Source organism: Salvelinus fontinalis, chromosome 6 (assembly GCF_029448725.1).
Source record: "Salvelinus fontinalis isolate EN_2023a chromosome 6, ASM2944872v1, whole genome shotgun sequence".
Lineage (NCBI taxonomy): Eukaryota > Metazoa > Chordata > Actinopteri > Salmoniformes > Salmonidae > Salvelinus > Salvelinus fontinalis.
Genome location: NC_074670.1, coordinates 47,958,608 through 47,975,384, shown reverse-complemented (window position 1 = coordinate 47,975,384; position 16,777 = coordinate 47,958,608). Strand labels below are relative to the sequence as shown.

At 43.8% G+C, this 16,777-nt stretch overlaps 2 protein-coding genes across 4 annotated transcripts in view; both read left to right on the top strand.

Annotated features, from left to right (window-relative positions):
- LOC129857957 (protocadherin gamma-C5-like) overlaps positions 1-16,777 on the top strand; it is a 193,666-nt gene that overhangs the window by 10,418 nt on the left and 166,471 nt on the right. Inside the window, exon 1 of one of the 3 annotated variants that reach the window (XM_055926746.1) lies at positions 3,653-6,227. The exons of the other annotated variants lie outside the window; for them this stretch is intronic. Coding sequence (XP_055782721.1) covers positions 3,828-6,227 — 2,400 coding nt within the window. The 5' untranslated portion in view covers positions 3,653-3,827. Of the gene's footprint in view, positions 1-3,652; positions 6,228-16,777 lie in introns of those variants that run through there. 3 annotated transcript variants of the gene reach the window in all.
- Positions 9,015-13,420, top strand: LOC129858679 (protocadherin gamma-A4). The gene is made up of 2 exons (XM_055927975.1): positions 9,015-11,638; positions 13,412-13,420. Exons 1-2 carry the CDS (start codon positions 9,224-9,226, stop codon positions 13,418-13,420), a joined length of 2,424 nt encoding a protein of 807 aa, XP_055783950.1. The 5' UTR covers positions 9,015-9,223.

The following is a 16,777-nucleotide window of genomic DNA, read 5'->3' as shown; positions in this document are numbered from 1 at the left end:
CTACAGCACAATAGGCAAGCAGCTTGGTGAGAAGGCAACAACTGTTGGCGCAATTATTAGAAAATGGAAGAAGTTCAAGATTACGGTCAATCACCCTCGGTCTGGGGCTCCATACAAGATCTCACCTCGTGGGGCATCAATGATCATGAGGAAGGTGAGGGATCAGCCCAGAACTACACGGCAGGACCTGGTCAATGACCTGAAGAGAGCTGGGACCACCGTCTCAAAGAAAACCATTAGTAACACACTACGCCGTCATGTATTAAAATCCTGCAGCGCACGCAAGGTCCCCCTGCTCAAGCCAGCGCATGTCCAGGTCCGTCTGAAGTTTGCCAATGACCATCTGGATGTTCCAGAGGAGGAATGGGAGAAGGTCATGTGGTCTGATGAGACAAAAATAGAGCTTTTTGGTCTAATCTCCACTCGTCGTTTTTGGAAACTCCTCTCGTCATGGTCTGTGTCACAGCATCATCGGACTGAGCTTGCTGTCATTGCAGGCAATCTCAACGCTGTGCGTTACAAGGAAGGCATCCTCCTCCCTCATGTGGTACTCTTCCTGCAGGCTCATCCTGACATGACTCTCCAGCATGAAAATGCCACCAGCCATACTGCTCGTTCTGTGTGTGATTTCCTGCAAGACAGGAATGTCAGTGTTCTGCCATGGCCAGCGAAGAGCCCGAATCTCAATCCCATTGAGCACATCTGGGACCTGTTGGATCAGAGGGTGAGGGCTAGGGCCATTCCCCCCAGAAATGTCCGGGAACTTGCATGTGCCTTGGTGGAAGAGTGGAGTAGCATCTCACAGCAAGAACTGGCAAATCTGGTGAAGTTCATGAGTAGGAGATGCACTGCAGTACTTAATGCAGCTGGTGGCCACACCAGATACTGACTTACTTTTGATTTTGACACCCCCCCCTCCCCCCCTTTGTTCGGAGACACATTATTCCATTTCTGTTAGTCACATGTCTGTGAAACTTGTTCAGTTTATGTCTCAGTTGTTGAAATTTGTTATGTTCATACAAATATTTACACATGTCAAAATAAATGCAGTTGACAGTGAGAGGACGTTTCTTTTTTTACAGAGTTTTTTTTATATGTACATATTCTTATTCCATCCCTTTAGATTTGTGTGTATTAGGTAGTTGTTGTGGAATTGTTAGATTACTTGTTAGATATTACTGCACTGTCGGAACTAGAAGCACAAGCATTTCGCTACACTCGCATTAACATCTGCTAACCATGTGTATGTGACCAATAATATTTGATTTGATTTGTACAATAACCTTTTTTCCCCTGGATTAATTCAGTATTCTGACAGGAGTAACCTAAGTCAATATCCCAGTTTGCCCTTTTCAAGACAACTTGGAACTCGGAAAATTCGCACATTTCCTACTTGTAAACTCAATGTAGAAAGATGAACTCCGAGTTTCCCACTTGGAAATGATCAGAATCAACCAATAGGAAGCTCTGCGCAAAAAACGTACCCACATTTTTACTCAGAGGATCAGAGTTTCCGAGTTGTCTTGAAAGCACCATATTGGTCAACTTGTTCATGCTTTAGGTTTGATTCTATTGATGATAATGTATATGTACCCTCAAAATTGAAGTGAAAATGTTTTCTGTTAATATATTTTGTGGTTTGAATTATTTTGATTTGAGTATGTGCTTTGAGCTGTGAGGTCGATGTTGTGATTTATTTCGATTTTTTACATATGCCTACACGCTGCATGTTTGAGGTTAAAATGAGTTAGTAGCCTAATTTGTCCTGTTCGAGTGCAGGACTATTTGGAAAAGGGTTACAAAATATTAATACGGTATGAAGAGAGCGACTAAGACAGAGTGATGAGAGAAGCGTTGCGCAGAGGCATGTGTATGTCGCTGTCCATGGTGCTGAAATGACATTTTTAAGACCTTTAGGGTTGACTTTTCATCGCCTTTTGACTGTCATTACTTTCATTCATTGCCATACTCTCTGTTTTTTTATATTGCATCGATGAGATTGTGTTAACTAAAATACCGGCACCTCAAATATGATACCTGCAATGTAGACCTATACCTTTTTGGATATGTGTTCACTTTGGAACGTATTTCTTTCAATCTATATCTTAACTCGTGAAAATAGTCTGATATGGATTTTAATGCCTGGTACATCCATTTGAACTCAATCACTTTTTGACGTCACCCGTTTTGATTTGAACGAAACCTTCCATACATATTTGCCTGTTGTAGAAGTGTTCAGTAAGTGACTTTTTGGACAGGAATTGCCAAATATTCAAGAGATAAATGTCTTCATCGCTGGAAAAGATCACCAAACGGTTTAGATTGATATCATATAAAAGCTTACGAACAGGGTTGTTAAACTATATTGGGGGTGGAGTAAAAAAAAATATATATATATTTTTTAACCTTTAACATGAATTATCTAAAAAACGTGTAAACTCAGAGTTTTTTCATGTTCACTTTTGTTGTATCTTAGACCCTATTTTGAATACAGTGTGGGTGTCATGTTTTGGCTGATAAATGTACAAGAAATTGCAGTAACATTTACATTTCAACCTTGAAATAGTACCACAAAGATGGTTGGAGGTCTACACATCAGAGAATGTTGACTTGAATGGGAATATCTGTTGTTTTAAATTATACTGTCAATCCTCAATATACTGTAAACCTATTGATATCATAGAAATCTAGATCATAGAATAGACATGACCATTCAAGTTGACATTCGACAGTGGTCGGTCTACAAGATAAACTACTGTGGTCTGAAGGGATAGGTCCATTCTATTAAATGTATTTCTATGATTGAAATGACACCCACCGAGTATTCAAGAGCATGTTGTATCTCAACCGATAGCGGGCACAGCGCAAAATAGGGTCTGAGCTACAACATATGCAAATATTTAAAAAAAATCACAGATGACACATTGTTAGATACTTGACGTTAAAGGTTGATATCTAACAATATATAACATTTAAAGGCTATCCAAAACAAATACTATGGGTTATATTCTAGTCACTCAAAAAGGCTATTGTACATGGGAATCAGAATGGTTGTTCATGACCTTTTAAAAATAAATATATTTTTAGAAATAATAACATGGTTTTGACAACACTTGTTTGTAAGCTTTTAAATGATATCCAACTCCACCGTTTATATCTTCCAGTGATGAACACATGGATGCCCAATGGTATGCAACATGAGTAAACGTTGAGCACCGTTATCTCCTGGATGTTTTGGCATTCACGTCCAAAAAGTCACTTTCTGACCAACTTTTCTATGGGCAAACTTGAACAGAACGTTTTGTTTAAGGGATGCTGTCAAAAAGGGATTGAACTCGAATGAATTTACCCTTCCGTAATTTATGTGTTGGGCGTTTTACTGCCGTTTACGGTTTTTCTATATATTTGGCTTATTTACATAAGGTTGGGGTGATTCCCCCCCCCCCCCCCCCCCCCAATAATTACAGTAGTCTACCTATTCAATCATGCAGCCTACGTATATAGGCTGCAGATTCCTATGAGGACTTTTCGTGAAATATACGGTAGATTTAGAAGAACGTTTGTTATCATATGTAATTTCTTAGTAGTACTCACTGTGTCGCTATTCACCAGCTGTGTTTTTATAGTCCCACTTCTCCACCCACGTTGTTCTGTTTCCAGGCCAGTGTGCTCTGGTGCCATTTAGCCGAGGAAAAGGTTAGGAAACGGTCAGATTTCTGCCACTTTCGTTGGATATTATTTCAATCAGACTCCATCGTTTTGTGGAACACTATTTCTTCACATTCCAGTTTCTAATGATATGTTAGTTTGCAGTTTATAGTCCAAGGATGGGTCACAAAGGAATATCGGTGACAGGCCTGGTCTGCGGCTTTGCATTCTTTCTCCTAACACTGCACTCCGCCTTTGGAGACGTGAGCTATTCTTTTCCGGAGGAGATGAAACGCGGATCTGTTATTGGAAATATAGCCAAAGATCTCGGTTTGGAAGCCAGTAGACTGTCCGCTCGTAAGGCCCGAATTGATACGGAGGGGAACTATGAACGTTATTGTGATATTAATCAGAGTACCGGGGATTTGATTGTTGCGGAAAGGATTGACAGAGAGGAGCTATGTGGAGATAAGGTTTCATGTATGCTTACATTCGAGTTGGTTCTGGAAGGTCCGTTGGAATTGCATCGTGTATCACTACTGATTGAGGATGTCAATGATAATTCACCCATTTTCCCGAAGGACACAATCAAATGGGAAATTAGTGAGTTGGCAGTCAAAGGGGCTCGCTATCGTGTTAACGAGGCGCATGACGCAGACATGGGTCAGAACGCAGTGCAAAGGTATACATTACAAAGTAATGAACATTTTGTGCTGTCTGTTCACGATTACACAGATGGAAGAAAGAACGTCGAGTTGGTTTTAGATAAAGAACTAGATCGTGAAGAAAAACAGGACATGAGTTTACTGCTAACAGCAGTAGACGGTGGCTCTCCGCAGAGATCGGGTGCTGTAGTCATACACGTCACTGTACTGGATGCTAACGATAATGCCCCAGTGTTTAGCCAGGCCGTCTATAAAGCCAGTCTGCCTGAAAACTCTCCTTTAGGTACTGTAGTGGTTACAGTAAGTGCTACAGATGCAGACGAGGGAGTGAATGGGGAAGTGACGTATGAATTCAGTCGCATATCTGACAAAGCAATAAAGGTATTTTCTTTGGGCCACAATACTGGAGAAATTAAGGTGATAGGTCCGATAGATTTCGAAGGCGACCCAAAATATGAAATGCGCATAGAGGGTAAAGATGGCTATGGCCTTTCATCTGATTCAAAAGTAATTATTGATATCACGGATGTAAATGACAACGCACCTGTAATATATCTGAAATCTCTGAGTAACCCCATACCTGAGAACGCGTCACCTGGCACAGAGGTGGGCATCATTAACGTGCAGGATAGAGACTCTGAGAATAACCGTCAGGTCCACTGCTCCATTCAGCAAAACGTTCCTTTTAAGCTGTTGCCATCCATCAAAAACTACTATTCTCTGGTGACCACGGGCGAACTGGACCGTGAACTAGTGTCTGATTACAACATTACAATCATTGCCACCGACGAGGGCTCTCCACCTCTGTCCTCCTCTAAAAGTGTTCAGTTATCTGTAGCTGACGTGAACGACAACCCACCTGTGTTTGAGGAACAGTCCTATAGCGCCCACGTGACTGAAAATAACAAACCTGGTTCCTCTGTGTGTTCCGTTACTGCTCGAGACCCAGACTGGAGACAGAACGGCACAGTGATTTACTCTCTCTTACCCGGTGATGTGAACGGTGTCCCGGTGTCCTCGTTTTTATCCGTTAATGGAGACACGGGGTTGATCCACGCTGTGAGGTCGTTTGATTATGAGCAGTTCATTAGATTTAAAGTCCATGTGATGGCCAGAGACAATGGTTCTCCTCCGCTCAGCAGCAACGTCACCGTCAGTGTGTTCATAACGGATGTGAATGACAACTCTCCTCAGATACTATATCCCGCTCCGGAGGGGAACTCTTTCATGACCGAGCTGGTCCCCAAAGCTGCACACGGGGGCTCTCTGGTTTCCAAGGTGATAGCGGTGGACGCGGACTCCGGCCAGAACGCCTGGCTGTCCTATCATATAGTCAAATCCACTGATCCGGGACTTTTCACTATTGGTCTCCACAGCGGAGAGATCAGGACACAGCGGGACATTTCTGAATCTGACAGCATGAAACAGAACCTTATTGTGTCAGTGAAAGATAACGGAGAGCCCTCTCTCTCTGCGACCTGTGCCATGTATTTAGTGATTTCTGATAACTTGGCTGAAGTGCCAGAACTGAAAGATATATCTTATGATGAGAGCAATTCCAAACTCACCTCTTATCTGATCATCGCGCTGGTGTCCGTCTCCACCTTTTTCCTCACCTTCATTGTTGTCATCCTGGCCGTGAGGTTTTGCCGCAGAAGAAAGCCTAGACTGTTGTTTGATGGAGCGGTCGCCATCCCGAGTGCTTATCTCCCTCCAAACTACGCAGATGTAGATGGCGCGGGAACTCTCCGCAGCACCTACAATTATGACGCCTACCTGACGACGGGTTCGCGCTCCAGTGACTTCAAGTTCGTCAGATCCTACAATGACAACACGCTGGCCACCGACCAGACTCTGAAAAAAACTCCCACTGACTTTGCTGAAGCGTTTGATGACTCTGATGGGTCCCCAGAGGTAGGCAAATAATAAGAAATTACATTTGTTTTTAGGCCTACATATGATAGAATAAAGGCTATACTTCTCTTAGAATTTCAGCTAAAATGCTTTGTACAATCACTTTTCCCCCTGGAGAAATTACAAGGCTGCACCCACGAATTTACTCATTCCCTACTAGGTATCGATTATACATGCTCCAGGTTTAATAGAATTTGTGATGTTTTAGATAATTATTTCCTCCACATGCAATATAAATGATAACCTACTCTTGATTTGTTATTATATGTGTGTTTAAAAAAAAAACTTCTGATGGGGTAGGCCTATGTTTGTGATTGATGTACTACATGACCAAAAGTATGTGGACACCTGCTCGTCGAATATCTCGTTCCAAAATCATGGGCATTAATAAGGAGTTGGTCCCCCCTTTGCTGGAATAACAGCCTCCCCTCTTCTGGGAAGGCTTTTCACTCGATGTTGTAACATTGCTGCAGGGAATTGCTTCCATTCAGCCACAAGAGCATTAGTGAGGTCAGACACTGACTGATGTTGGGCGATTGGGCCTGGCTCGCAGTCGGCATTCCAATTCATCCCAAAAGTGTTTGATGGGCAGGGCTCTTTGCAGGCCAGTCAAGTTCTTCCACACCGATCTCAACAAACCATTTCTGTATGGACCTCGCTTTGTGCACAGGGTCATTGTCATTCTGAAACAGGAAAGGGCCTTCCCCAAACTATTGCCACAAAGTTGGAAGGACAGAATTGTCTAGAATGTCATTGTGTGCTGTAGCATTAAGATTTCCCTTCACTGGAACTAAGGGGCCTAGCCCGAACCATAAAAAACAGCCCCAAACCATTATTCCTCCTCCACCAAACTTTACAGTTGGCAGTATGCATTCAGGCAGGTAGCGTTCTCCTGGCATCCGCCAAAGCCAGATTCGACCGTCTGACTGCCAGATGGTGAAGCGTGATTCATCACTCCAGAGAACGCGTTTCCACAGCTCCAGAGTCCAATGGCGGTGAGCTTCACACCACCCCAGCCGACGCTTGGCATTCTGCATGGTGATCTTAGGCTGTTCGGACATGGAAGCACATTTAATGAAGCTCCCAGCGAAAAAAGTGATTATGCTGACGTTGCTTCCAGAGGCAGTTTTGAACTCTGTGGTGAGTGTTGCAACCGAGGACAGACGGTTGTTACAGGTAATGCGCTTTAGCACTCGGTGGTCCCGTTCTGTGAGTTTTTGTGCCCGACCACTTTACGGCTAAGCCGTTGTTGCTCCTAGATGTACATAGCAGCACTTACAGTGGACCAGAGCAGCTGTAGCAGGGCGGAAGTTTGATGAACTGATGAACTGACTTGTTGGAAAGGAGGCATCCTATGACTGTGCCATGTTGAAAGTCACTAAGCTATTCAGTAAGGCCAATATACTGCCAATGTTTGTCTTTGGAAATTGCATGTCTGTGTGCTCGATTTTATACACCTGTCGGCAACGGGTGTGGCTGAATAAGCCGAATCCACTAATTTGAAGGGGTGTCCACATACTTTTGTATATATATTGTATATTCGGGTGATATTTCACTCGTGCTTCACAGATTTGAGGTTACAGAAAATGAGTTGATAATCGAAATTGGTATTTTTTGAGTGAATGTTTGTTTGGAAAGAGTTTACAAGAGATAGTTGCTGTGTGTGGCAAGCTTTCTGTAGAATTATGAGAGAAGCAGTGTGCGAGTTTCTGAAGGCCTCTCATTGTTTCTGTCCATGGTGCTGAAATGTGGAAAATGTCGAAAAGCCAGTAGGGATCCTTCATCATTGATTGACTGTCGTGTCAACGCTTTCCTTTCATGCCATCTTCTCTGTTTTTGTAGATGACATTGGGTGCGCTGGCTGTAAAACCAGGATAATACATCTTCTTTGCATTGCACTTTATATTTCAAATGTGTGGGCCTAAACTACTCTTTTGTAATTAATGTTTGTTTCACCTGAGTAAGCGGGCTGTCTACATGCGATGATTTATATGTTGTGGCTATACATAGGGGCATTTCCTATCCGTCTATTTGGTTATGCTTATTCCGATAAACGCAGGGTCAAAGTTATTCCCAATAGCTAAAAAGCAGACTATAGGCATTATTCACGTTTTCTAAATCATTTTGAAAAATAGTTGCTGTGTGTAATTTTTAAAGGTATACTCAAAGTGTCGCTGTTCACCAGCTGTGTTTTTATAGATCCAGTTCTCCACCCACTGGTGTTGTCATAAAGCTCGGGTGCCGTTGAGCTAACGTGTCGTAACACTCAGCAAATGTCTTCGTCCATTTTATCGTACGCGATCCGACAACCTAATTGGTCCAGTTTGTCTCGCGAATATGTGTCATGTTCACATGTGTTGGCTACATGTCTGTTGTTGAAGTGACATTATAGACTTTTACAACAACTTGTTGACAACCTTAATGGTCGAACTACTTTGACATTCTCTTAGGGCACAGTAAACAGAGGACATGACAGTAACATGCAAACACGATAGACATTTCTAATGCAACGTATTTTGTAGATCAATTCACATCATCAGATATTATATAATGTAATTATTATCTAGGTCTCTGGGTGACGCTATTTTATCGCGTTGGATTGGAATATGGCTTAATACAATCCAATGCTCTCCCTCCCCATCCGTGTCATTGTTACAAGAATTGTGTGTGTGTGTGTGTGTGTGTGTGTGTGTGTGTGTGTGTGTGTGTGTGTGTGTGTGTGTGTGTGTGTGTGTGTGTGTGTGTGTGTGTGTGTGTGTGTGTGTGTGTGTGTGTGTGAGAGCGAGAACTTTGGTAGCCCAGTCATAGTGAGAGTGAGTGAGTGCGCGCGGTTGGGGCGGGAGGAGAGAAATCCAAACTGACACGAGCGGGCTCCAGAGTAGGGCATGCTCTAGTCGGCTCGAGACGAGTATAAGAGGGTCACTGCGTTGCTTTGATGCTATATTTATTTTCAACCAAACGATATATTTTATGACTAATCTTAGTCGTGTTTAAACATGGTTTTACTACTAATAAATCGTATTATCAACAAGGGATTTACCATAGAGCAACTGTGCGTAAAACGGAGTAGCTGGCTGCGATTTTGGGTGATTGTGCTTCTCTTCGGCGCGTCGTTTGGAGATGTGCGCTACTCCGTACCAGAGGAGATGGAGCGCGGCTCGGTCATTGGGAACCTGGCTCTGGATCTGGGGCTGGAATTAGTTGAGATTGGTGCACGTCGAGCCCGCATCGTGGCGGAGGGCACTCGGCAGCTTTGTGAGCTTGACTATGGTTCGGGCTCTCTGTTGGTCAGCCAGAGGATAGATAGAGAGGAGTTGTGCGTGCAGGCAGCTGTCTGCGTCCTACAGTATCAGCTGCTGCTGGAGGATCCGCTCAAAGTGTACGGTCTTGTTTTGGACATTCAGGATATAAATGACAATAGCCCTGCTTTTGCTACTGGGAAAATTGATCTGGACCTGGTCGAGTCGACGGTGCTGGGGAGACGCTTCCCTCTGGAGAGTGCGCATGACCCTGATTTGGGCACCAACTCGGTTTGTGATTATAAACTGAGTCACAATGATCATTTTGCCTTAGAAATGAACACGCAAGTGAATGGAATAGCATACCCAGAGCTGGTTCTGATAAAAGCTTTGGACCGGGAGAGCCAGGCAGAATACACTCTGACCATCAGTGGGGTTGACGGGGGTAATCCTGCCAGGTCAGGTACCGCGTCTGTTCACATCCAAGTTCTGGATGCCAATGACAACGTCCCCGTTTTCAGCCAGAGGACATACAAAGCCTCTCTGATCGAGAATTGTGCCATGGGCGTTGTGGTGGCGACGCTGAACGCCACTGATTTAGATGACGGTGTATATGGGGAAGTAACCTACTATTTCAGTCACGTGTCTGACAAAACTAGAGGCATCGTTGAAATTGACCCTGTGAGTGGGGAGGTGAGGGTGGCGGGTCAAGTGGACTATGAGGAGGCGAGTGCGCATGAACTTGACGTCCAGGCTAAAGATGGCGGGGGTCAGGCATCACACTGTAAACTCATCATTGAAGTGATTGATGTGAACGACAATGAACCAGTTATTGCAGTGAAATCAGCCTCGGCTATCGTTTCTGAGGATTCTAAACCCGGTACCATGGTTGCTCTGCTAAACGTGTATGACCTGGACACTGGAAACAGTGGTCGGGTCAAGTGTGCCATCTCAAACGACATACCTTTCAAGTTGATATCAGAGGTTAAGAATTACTATATGTTAGTGACTGATGGTATATTAGATAGAGAGATGAACCCACACTATAACATCACGGTGACGGCTATTGACTCTGGTTCTCCCGAACTGTTCAGTAGAAACGTGATATCCATCACAGTGGGTGACGTGAATGACAACCCCCCTACATTTACGCAGAGCGAGTACACCGCCAAAGTTTGGGAAAACCAACACAGAGGCACGTTAGTGATAAGGGTGAGAGCCGAGGACCTAGACGCAGGACCCAATGCTAAAATACTGTACTCTTTATCAGAAGGCATGAACCCAGAAACATTCTCTTCCCTCTCCCTTAACGCGGAGACCGGAGAGCTCTTCACCTCGCGCCCCTTTGATTATGAGCAGGCCAGTCACTATCAGGTGGGAGTGACAGCTCAAGACGGTGGTGACCCTCCTCTTTCCGGTACTTGCACTGTGAGGGTGTTCGTCGGTGACCATAATGACAACACGCCAGTTGTTCTGTATCCTGTCCAATCATCTGGCTTCATCGCTGAGGACCTGGTGCCACTGGAAGCACCTAAAGGTTACCTGGTTACCAAAGTGCTTGCTGTAGATGCTGACTCTGGCAATAACGCGTGGCTCTCCTACCATGTGGTCAAAGCGTCGCAGCCCAACCTCTTCACTGTTGGCCTGCACAGCGGGGAAATCAGGACTGTGAGGCCATTTGTAGAGCAGGACGAGCCTAAACAAACTCTTGTGATCACGGTAAGGGACAACGGGCCTCAGCCTCTCTCAGCCACTGCCACAGTCAATGTAGTCATTGGCGATGACGTGCCTGTTTTACACGAGCTTTTTGAGAACCCGGACGATGACTCACAGGCGAGCTATGACTTGACGCTTTATTTGAAAATCGCCCTGGCGACCGTGTCTTCTCTCCTCCTTGTTCTGATCAGTGCGGTCGTGTACTTCAAGACGTGTAGACGCGGGTTTGTATACCGCGCATCTAGCCTCCCAGTCTTCCCTGCAGCCTACGGCCCCCCGGGATACGCGGACGTCAGCCGGTGTGGAACTGTCCTGAAAGATGACCGATACGACTCCTTTCTGACCACTGGCTCGTGGAAAGGTGACTTTCGTTTCGGGTCCTCCATGGACACTGACCCATTGAGGAAAAGCAGCGTGGTCTATCAAAAAGGCACACTCAGACGCACAAGTCTCAAGGTGAGCCTATGGGAATGGGTTTCTGATGACGTAGTTCATTAAGTGTCAGCTATGGCAAAGCATCGCATCGGTTGAATGCGTTCAGTTGTGCAACTAACTGGGTATCCTCTTTCCCTTATATCTTATCTGAACCACGCTCTGCTCGTCTACCAGCAACTGTGTGGCTCAGTTGGTAGAGCATGGTGCTTGCATCGCCAGGGATGTGGGTTCGATTCCCATGGGGGACCAGTATGCAAATGTATACACTTAAGTCGCTCTGGAAAAGAGCATCTGGTAAATGACTAAAATGTAAGAGTGTCATCATCTCTTATGTAGTCTATCATTCTACTGTTCTTTCTGTGTACTCTGTTTCTCTGTGTGTGGTTGTCTATCAGGCTGATCTCTATGTTGGTTTGTTGGTTTTGGGAGCTAAAACCAGTTTGCAAGCTGCTATTTCTTTTATCTTATATCATCACGTAGTTATGTCACACCTACAGTGGTTATGTCACACCTACAGGGGTTATGTCACACCTACAGTGGTTATGTCACACCTACAGTGGTTATGTCACACCTACAGTGGTTATGTCACACCTACAGTGGTTATGTTACACATGCAGCGGTTATGTCACACCTACAGTGGTTATGTCACACCTACAGTGGTTATGTCACACCTACAGTTGTTATGTCACACCTACAGTGGTTATGTCACACCTGCAGTGGTTATGTCACACCTACAGTGGTTATGTCACACCTACAGTGGTTATGTCACACCTACAGTGGTTATGTCACACCTACAGTGGTTATGTCACACCTACAGTGGTTATGTCACACCTACAGGGGTTATGTCACACCTACAGTGGTTATGTCACACCTACAGTGGTTATGTCACACCTACAGTGGTTATGTCACACCTACAGTGGTTATGTCACACCTGCAGCGGTTATGTCACACCTGCAGCGGTTATGTCACACCTGCAGCGGTTATGTCACACCTACAGCGGTTATGTCACACCTACAGCGGTTATGTCACACCTACAGTGTTTATGTCACACCTACAGTGGTTATGTCACACCTGCAGTGGTTATGTCACACCTGCAGTGGTTATGTCACACCTGCAGTGGTTATGTCACACCTGCAGTGGTTATGTCACATCTACAGTGGTTATGTCACACCTACAGTGGTTATGTCACCTACAGTGGTTATGTCACACCTACAGTGTTTATGTCACACCTACAGTGGTTATGTCACACCTGCAGTGGTTATGTCACACCTGCAGTGGTTATGTCACACCTGCAGTGGTTATGTCACACCTACAGTGGTTATGTCACACCTACAGTGGTTATGTCACACCTACAGGGGTTATGTCACACCTACAGGGGTTATGTCACACCTACAGGGGTTATCTCACACCTACAGGGGTTATGTCACACCTACAGGGGTTATGTCACACCTACAGGGGTTATGTCACACCTACAGTGGTTATGTCACACCTACAGTGGTTATGTCACACTATGTTACCTCATATTACCTCTCATTGAAACGGTTATAAGGAAAGGTCAGAGGTTTCCCCAGTAATGGCCTCAGCTTCACTGTTGCTGTGTTCAGTTGTCCTGGTCATTAGTGATCTGGCTGTACTCAGGTCAGAGGTTAAACTTTGTAATGGTTATCGTGTGTGTGTGTGTGTGTGTGTGTGTGTGTGTGTGACTGTGAGTCCTCAACGCAGAGCAGAGTGGAGAGCTTGTCGCATTGGTTAGATTTCCATGTGAACCCATGTGTGCTCATGTTATGGCTGCAGGCTCAGTAATGGTCCACATTTCAGTCATGGGAGAAGAAGAAAAAAGAGGAATCATAAACAGCATTATGAAATCCCAATTTGTCTGCTATGCTATGTTATACTGTAGCCATGGCCCAGCCAATGGGATATGCAGTGCGTTACAGGGATTTAACTAGTGCCCGAGCCTTTTCCTGCTCAGGTCATCATGAAACACTCCTGGACCTAAGTGTGTGTGTTGTGTTGAGTTGAGTGGTACATTTCTGTTTACTTGCTTTTGATATCTCCACACTCTGGTTTAGTGCACGCACACATTCAGAATAGTCCTATTAGATGTTGCATTGATCAGGAATCGACTGCAGTTCTGTTGAGAGCCTGTACCTGCGAATAAGTAGTGTTGGGGTACTACAGATGCCCTGCTACCGAGATTATGATAATTCCTCCACAGAACACTGCTTTCCAATTTGTCTGGTCCAATTCTGTGTAGGCCTACAATATCAAATATCAAACAATCATAGGAATGTCTTACTAACGGTTTGTTTTCCCCCATCTCTTTCCCTCTCTCTCGTTGGCCTCCCTCTCCCTCTGAATGGACCTCCTCTACATATATGACAGGTGAGAAACGTTCCCTTTTCTAATTCTACTTGCAAAACTCACACACAATGAGCTACACACACGGGCTCAGAAACAACGGCAGTAAGTAAGACACTGTAAGTCGCAGTTCTCTCATATATTCACATGTAGGCAACGGTCTCTAAAAAAAAGAGCCACTGTGACATTTTAGGGACATCTCTCTCTCTCTCTCTCTCTCTCTCTCTCTCTCTCTCTCTCTCTCAATTTTCAATTCAATTTTCAATTCAATTTGCTTTATTGGCATGACGTAACAATGTACATATTGCCAAAGCTTATTTACAATATAAAAATGAGAATCAAAATGGTCAACGGGACAACAGTAACAACAATAACTAAGTGTCAAAATAACCTTACATTCAACAATAACAATAAACATACAGTAGAGTACATGTGCAGGTTGATTGGTCTGTCAGACACTGTCCCTCAATTTATGGCAGGCAGCAATGTAGTGCGCTGCCAACCCACAGCTCTCTGCGTCCTCCCCCAACAGGACGGGTAGCCTATCCTCATCAGAGAGGTCTTTGAAACCTTGAATAAGAGTTTCAAATTTGGGGAAATGACACTCTCTAATTGTTTTATATTTTTGACATTTTGTCAGGAAATGCAGCTCCGTCTCAGGTTCTGCTATTGTGCAGTGGTTGCACAGCCTTTCCTCTACAGGGAGCCAGGTTTTCCTGTGTCTACCCTTCTCAATGGCAAGGCTGTGCTCACTGAGCCTGTACTTTGTCAAGGTTTTTCTAAGGTTTTGATCAGTAACCATGGTCAAATATTTAGCCACGGTGTACTGTCGATTTAAGGCCAGATAGCACTGCATTTTGCTCTGTGCTTGTGCTTGTGTTTCCCAATAAGCAATGTAGTTTTGTTTTGACTGTGTTGTAATTTGGTTTATTCTGATTGATTGGATGTTCTGGTCCTGAGGCTTCAGTGTGTTAGTAGAACAGGTTTGTGAACTCAGCCCCAGGACCAGCTGGATGAGGGGACTCTTTTCTTTGCTCAGCTCTTGGTATTGCAGGGCTTGGTATGATATGAGAGGGGGTCACTGTATTTTAGATGTTTCCAAAACTTAATTGCTTTTTTTCCAGTTTTTATTATTAGTGGATATTTGCCTAATTCTGCCCTGCATGCATTGTTTGTAGTTTTCCTCTGGACATGTAGGAGAATCTTACAGAACTCTGCATGCAGGGTTTCAATGGGATGTTTGTCCCATTTGATGAAATCTTGTTTTGCAAGTGGACCCCACACCTCGCTGCCATAAAGTGCAATTGGTTCAATGACATATTCAATTAGTTTTAGCCAAATTTTAATAGGTATTTCAATTTGAATTTGCTTTTTAATTGCGTAGAATGCCCTGCGTGCTTTCTCTCTCAGTTCATTCACTGCCTCATTAAGGTGTCCAGTTGAGCTTATTTTTAAACCTAAGTAATTGTAGTGTGTGCAGTACTCTATATATTTTGTACCAATTGAGAACTTTGGTCTAATTCCCTGAGATCTGGATCTTTTCTGGAAAATCATTATTTTAGTCTTTTTGGGGTTTACTGCCAGGGCCCAGGTCTGGCAGTACTGCTCTAGCAGATCCAGGCTCTGCTGTAGGCCATGTGCTGTGGGTGACAACAGGCATAGGTCATCTGCGAAGAGTAGGCATTTAACCTCTGAATTATGGAGACTAACACCAGGGGCTGAGGATTTTTCTAGAATAGTGGCCAATTCGTTGATGTAAATATTGAAGAGTGCAGGGCTCAGATTACAACCCGGACGAAGGCCCCGCCCCTGGTTAAAGAATTCTGTTCTTTTCTTGCCAATTTTAATGCTGCACGTATTGCCAGTATACATTGATTTAATTATGTCATATGTTTTACCCCCTACACCACTTTCAATAACTTTGTAGAACAGTCCTGTATGCCAAATAGAATCAAATGCTTTTTGGAAGTCGATAAAGCAAGCGTATATTTTGGTATTATTTTGGTGGACATGTTTACCTATCAGGGTGTGTAGGGTGTAAATATGATCGGTCGTGCGATGTTTTGGTATAAATCCAATTTGGCTTTTACTCAAGACATTGTGCTTATTAAGGAAGTTTAGAACTCTTACATTGATAATACTACAGAAAACCTTCCCCAGGTTACTGTTCACACAAATGCCTCTGTAATTGTTAGGGTCAAATTTGTCTCCGTTTTTAAAGATTGGGGTTATGAGTCCTTGATTCCAGATGTCAGGGAAATAACCTACACTCAGGATCAAATGAAACAGTTTTAATATAGCCAATTGAAATTTTGCACTAGTGAGTTTGAGCATCTCATTTAGGATGCCATCAGGTCCGCATGCCTTTTTAAATTTGAGAGCCTGAAGTTTCTTATAGAGCTCCTGGTCAGTAATTGGGGAGTCCAGTGGATTTTGGTTGTCCTTTATAGCTTTTTCTAATCCATTCAACTTCTCATGAATTTGGCGTTGTTCTGCGTTTGTGTCAATTTGAACGGTGTTGTAGAGTGTTTTAAAATGAGTTGTCCATATGTCACCATTTTGTATCGCTAATTCCTCTTGTTTAGATTTTTTTATTTTTTCCAATTTTGCCAGAATTTGTTTGTGTTTATGGACTCCTCAATTAGCGTCAGCTGCTTTCTGTTGTACTGTGCTTTTTTGGTTCTGAGTGTACGTTTATAGAGTTTTAAAGTCTCACAGTAATGAAGGCGTAATTCACCATTATTTGGGTCTCTGTGCTTTTGGTTGGATAGTGTTCTAATTTTTTTCCTTCTAATTTTA

Coding starts and splice junctions, on each gene's coding strand:
- LOC129858679 (XM_055927975.1), top strand. CDS start 9,224: ATGGTTTTACTACTAATAAATCGTATTATCAACAAGGGATTTACCATA.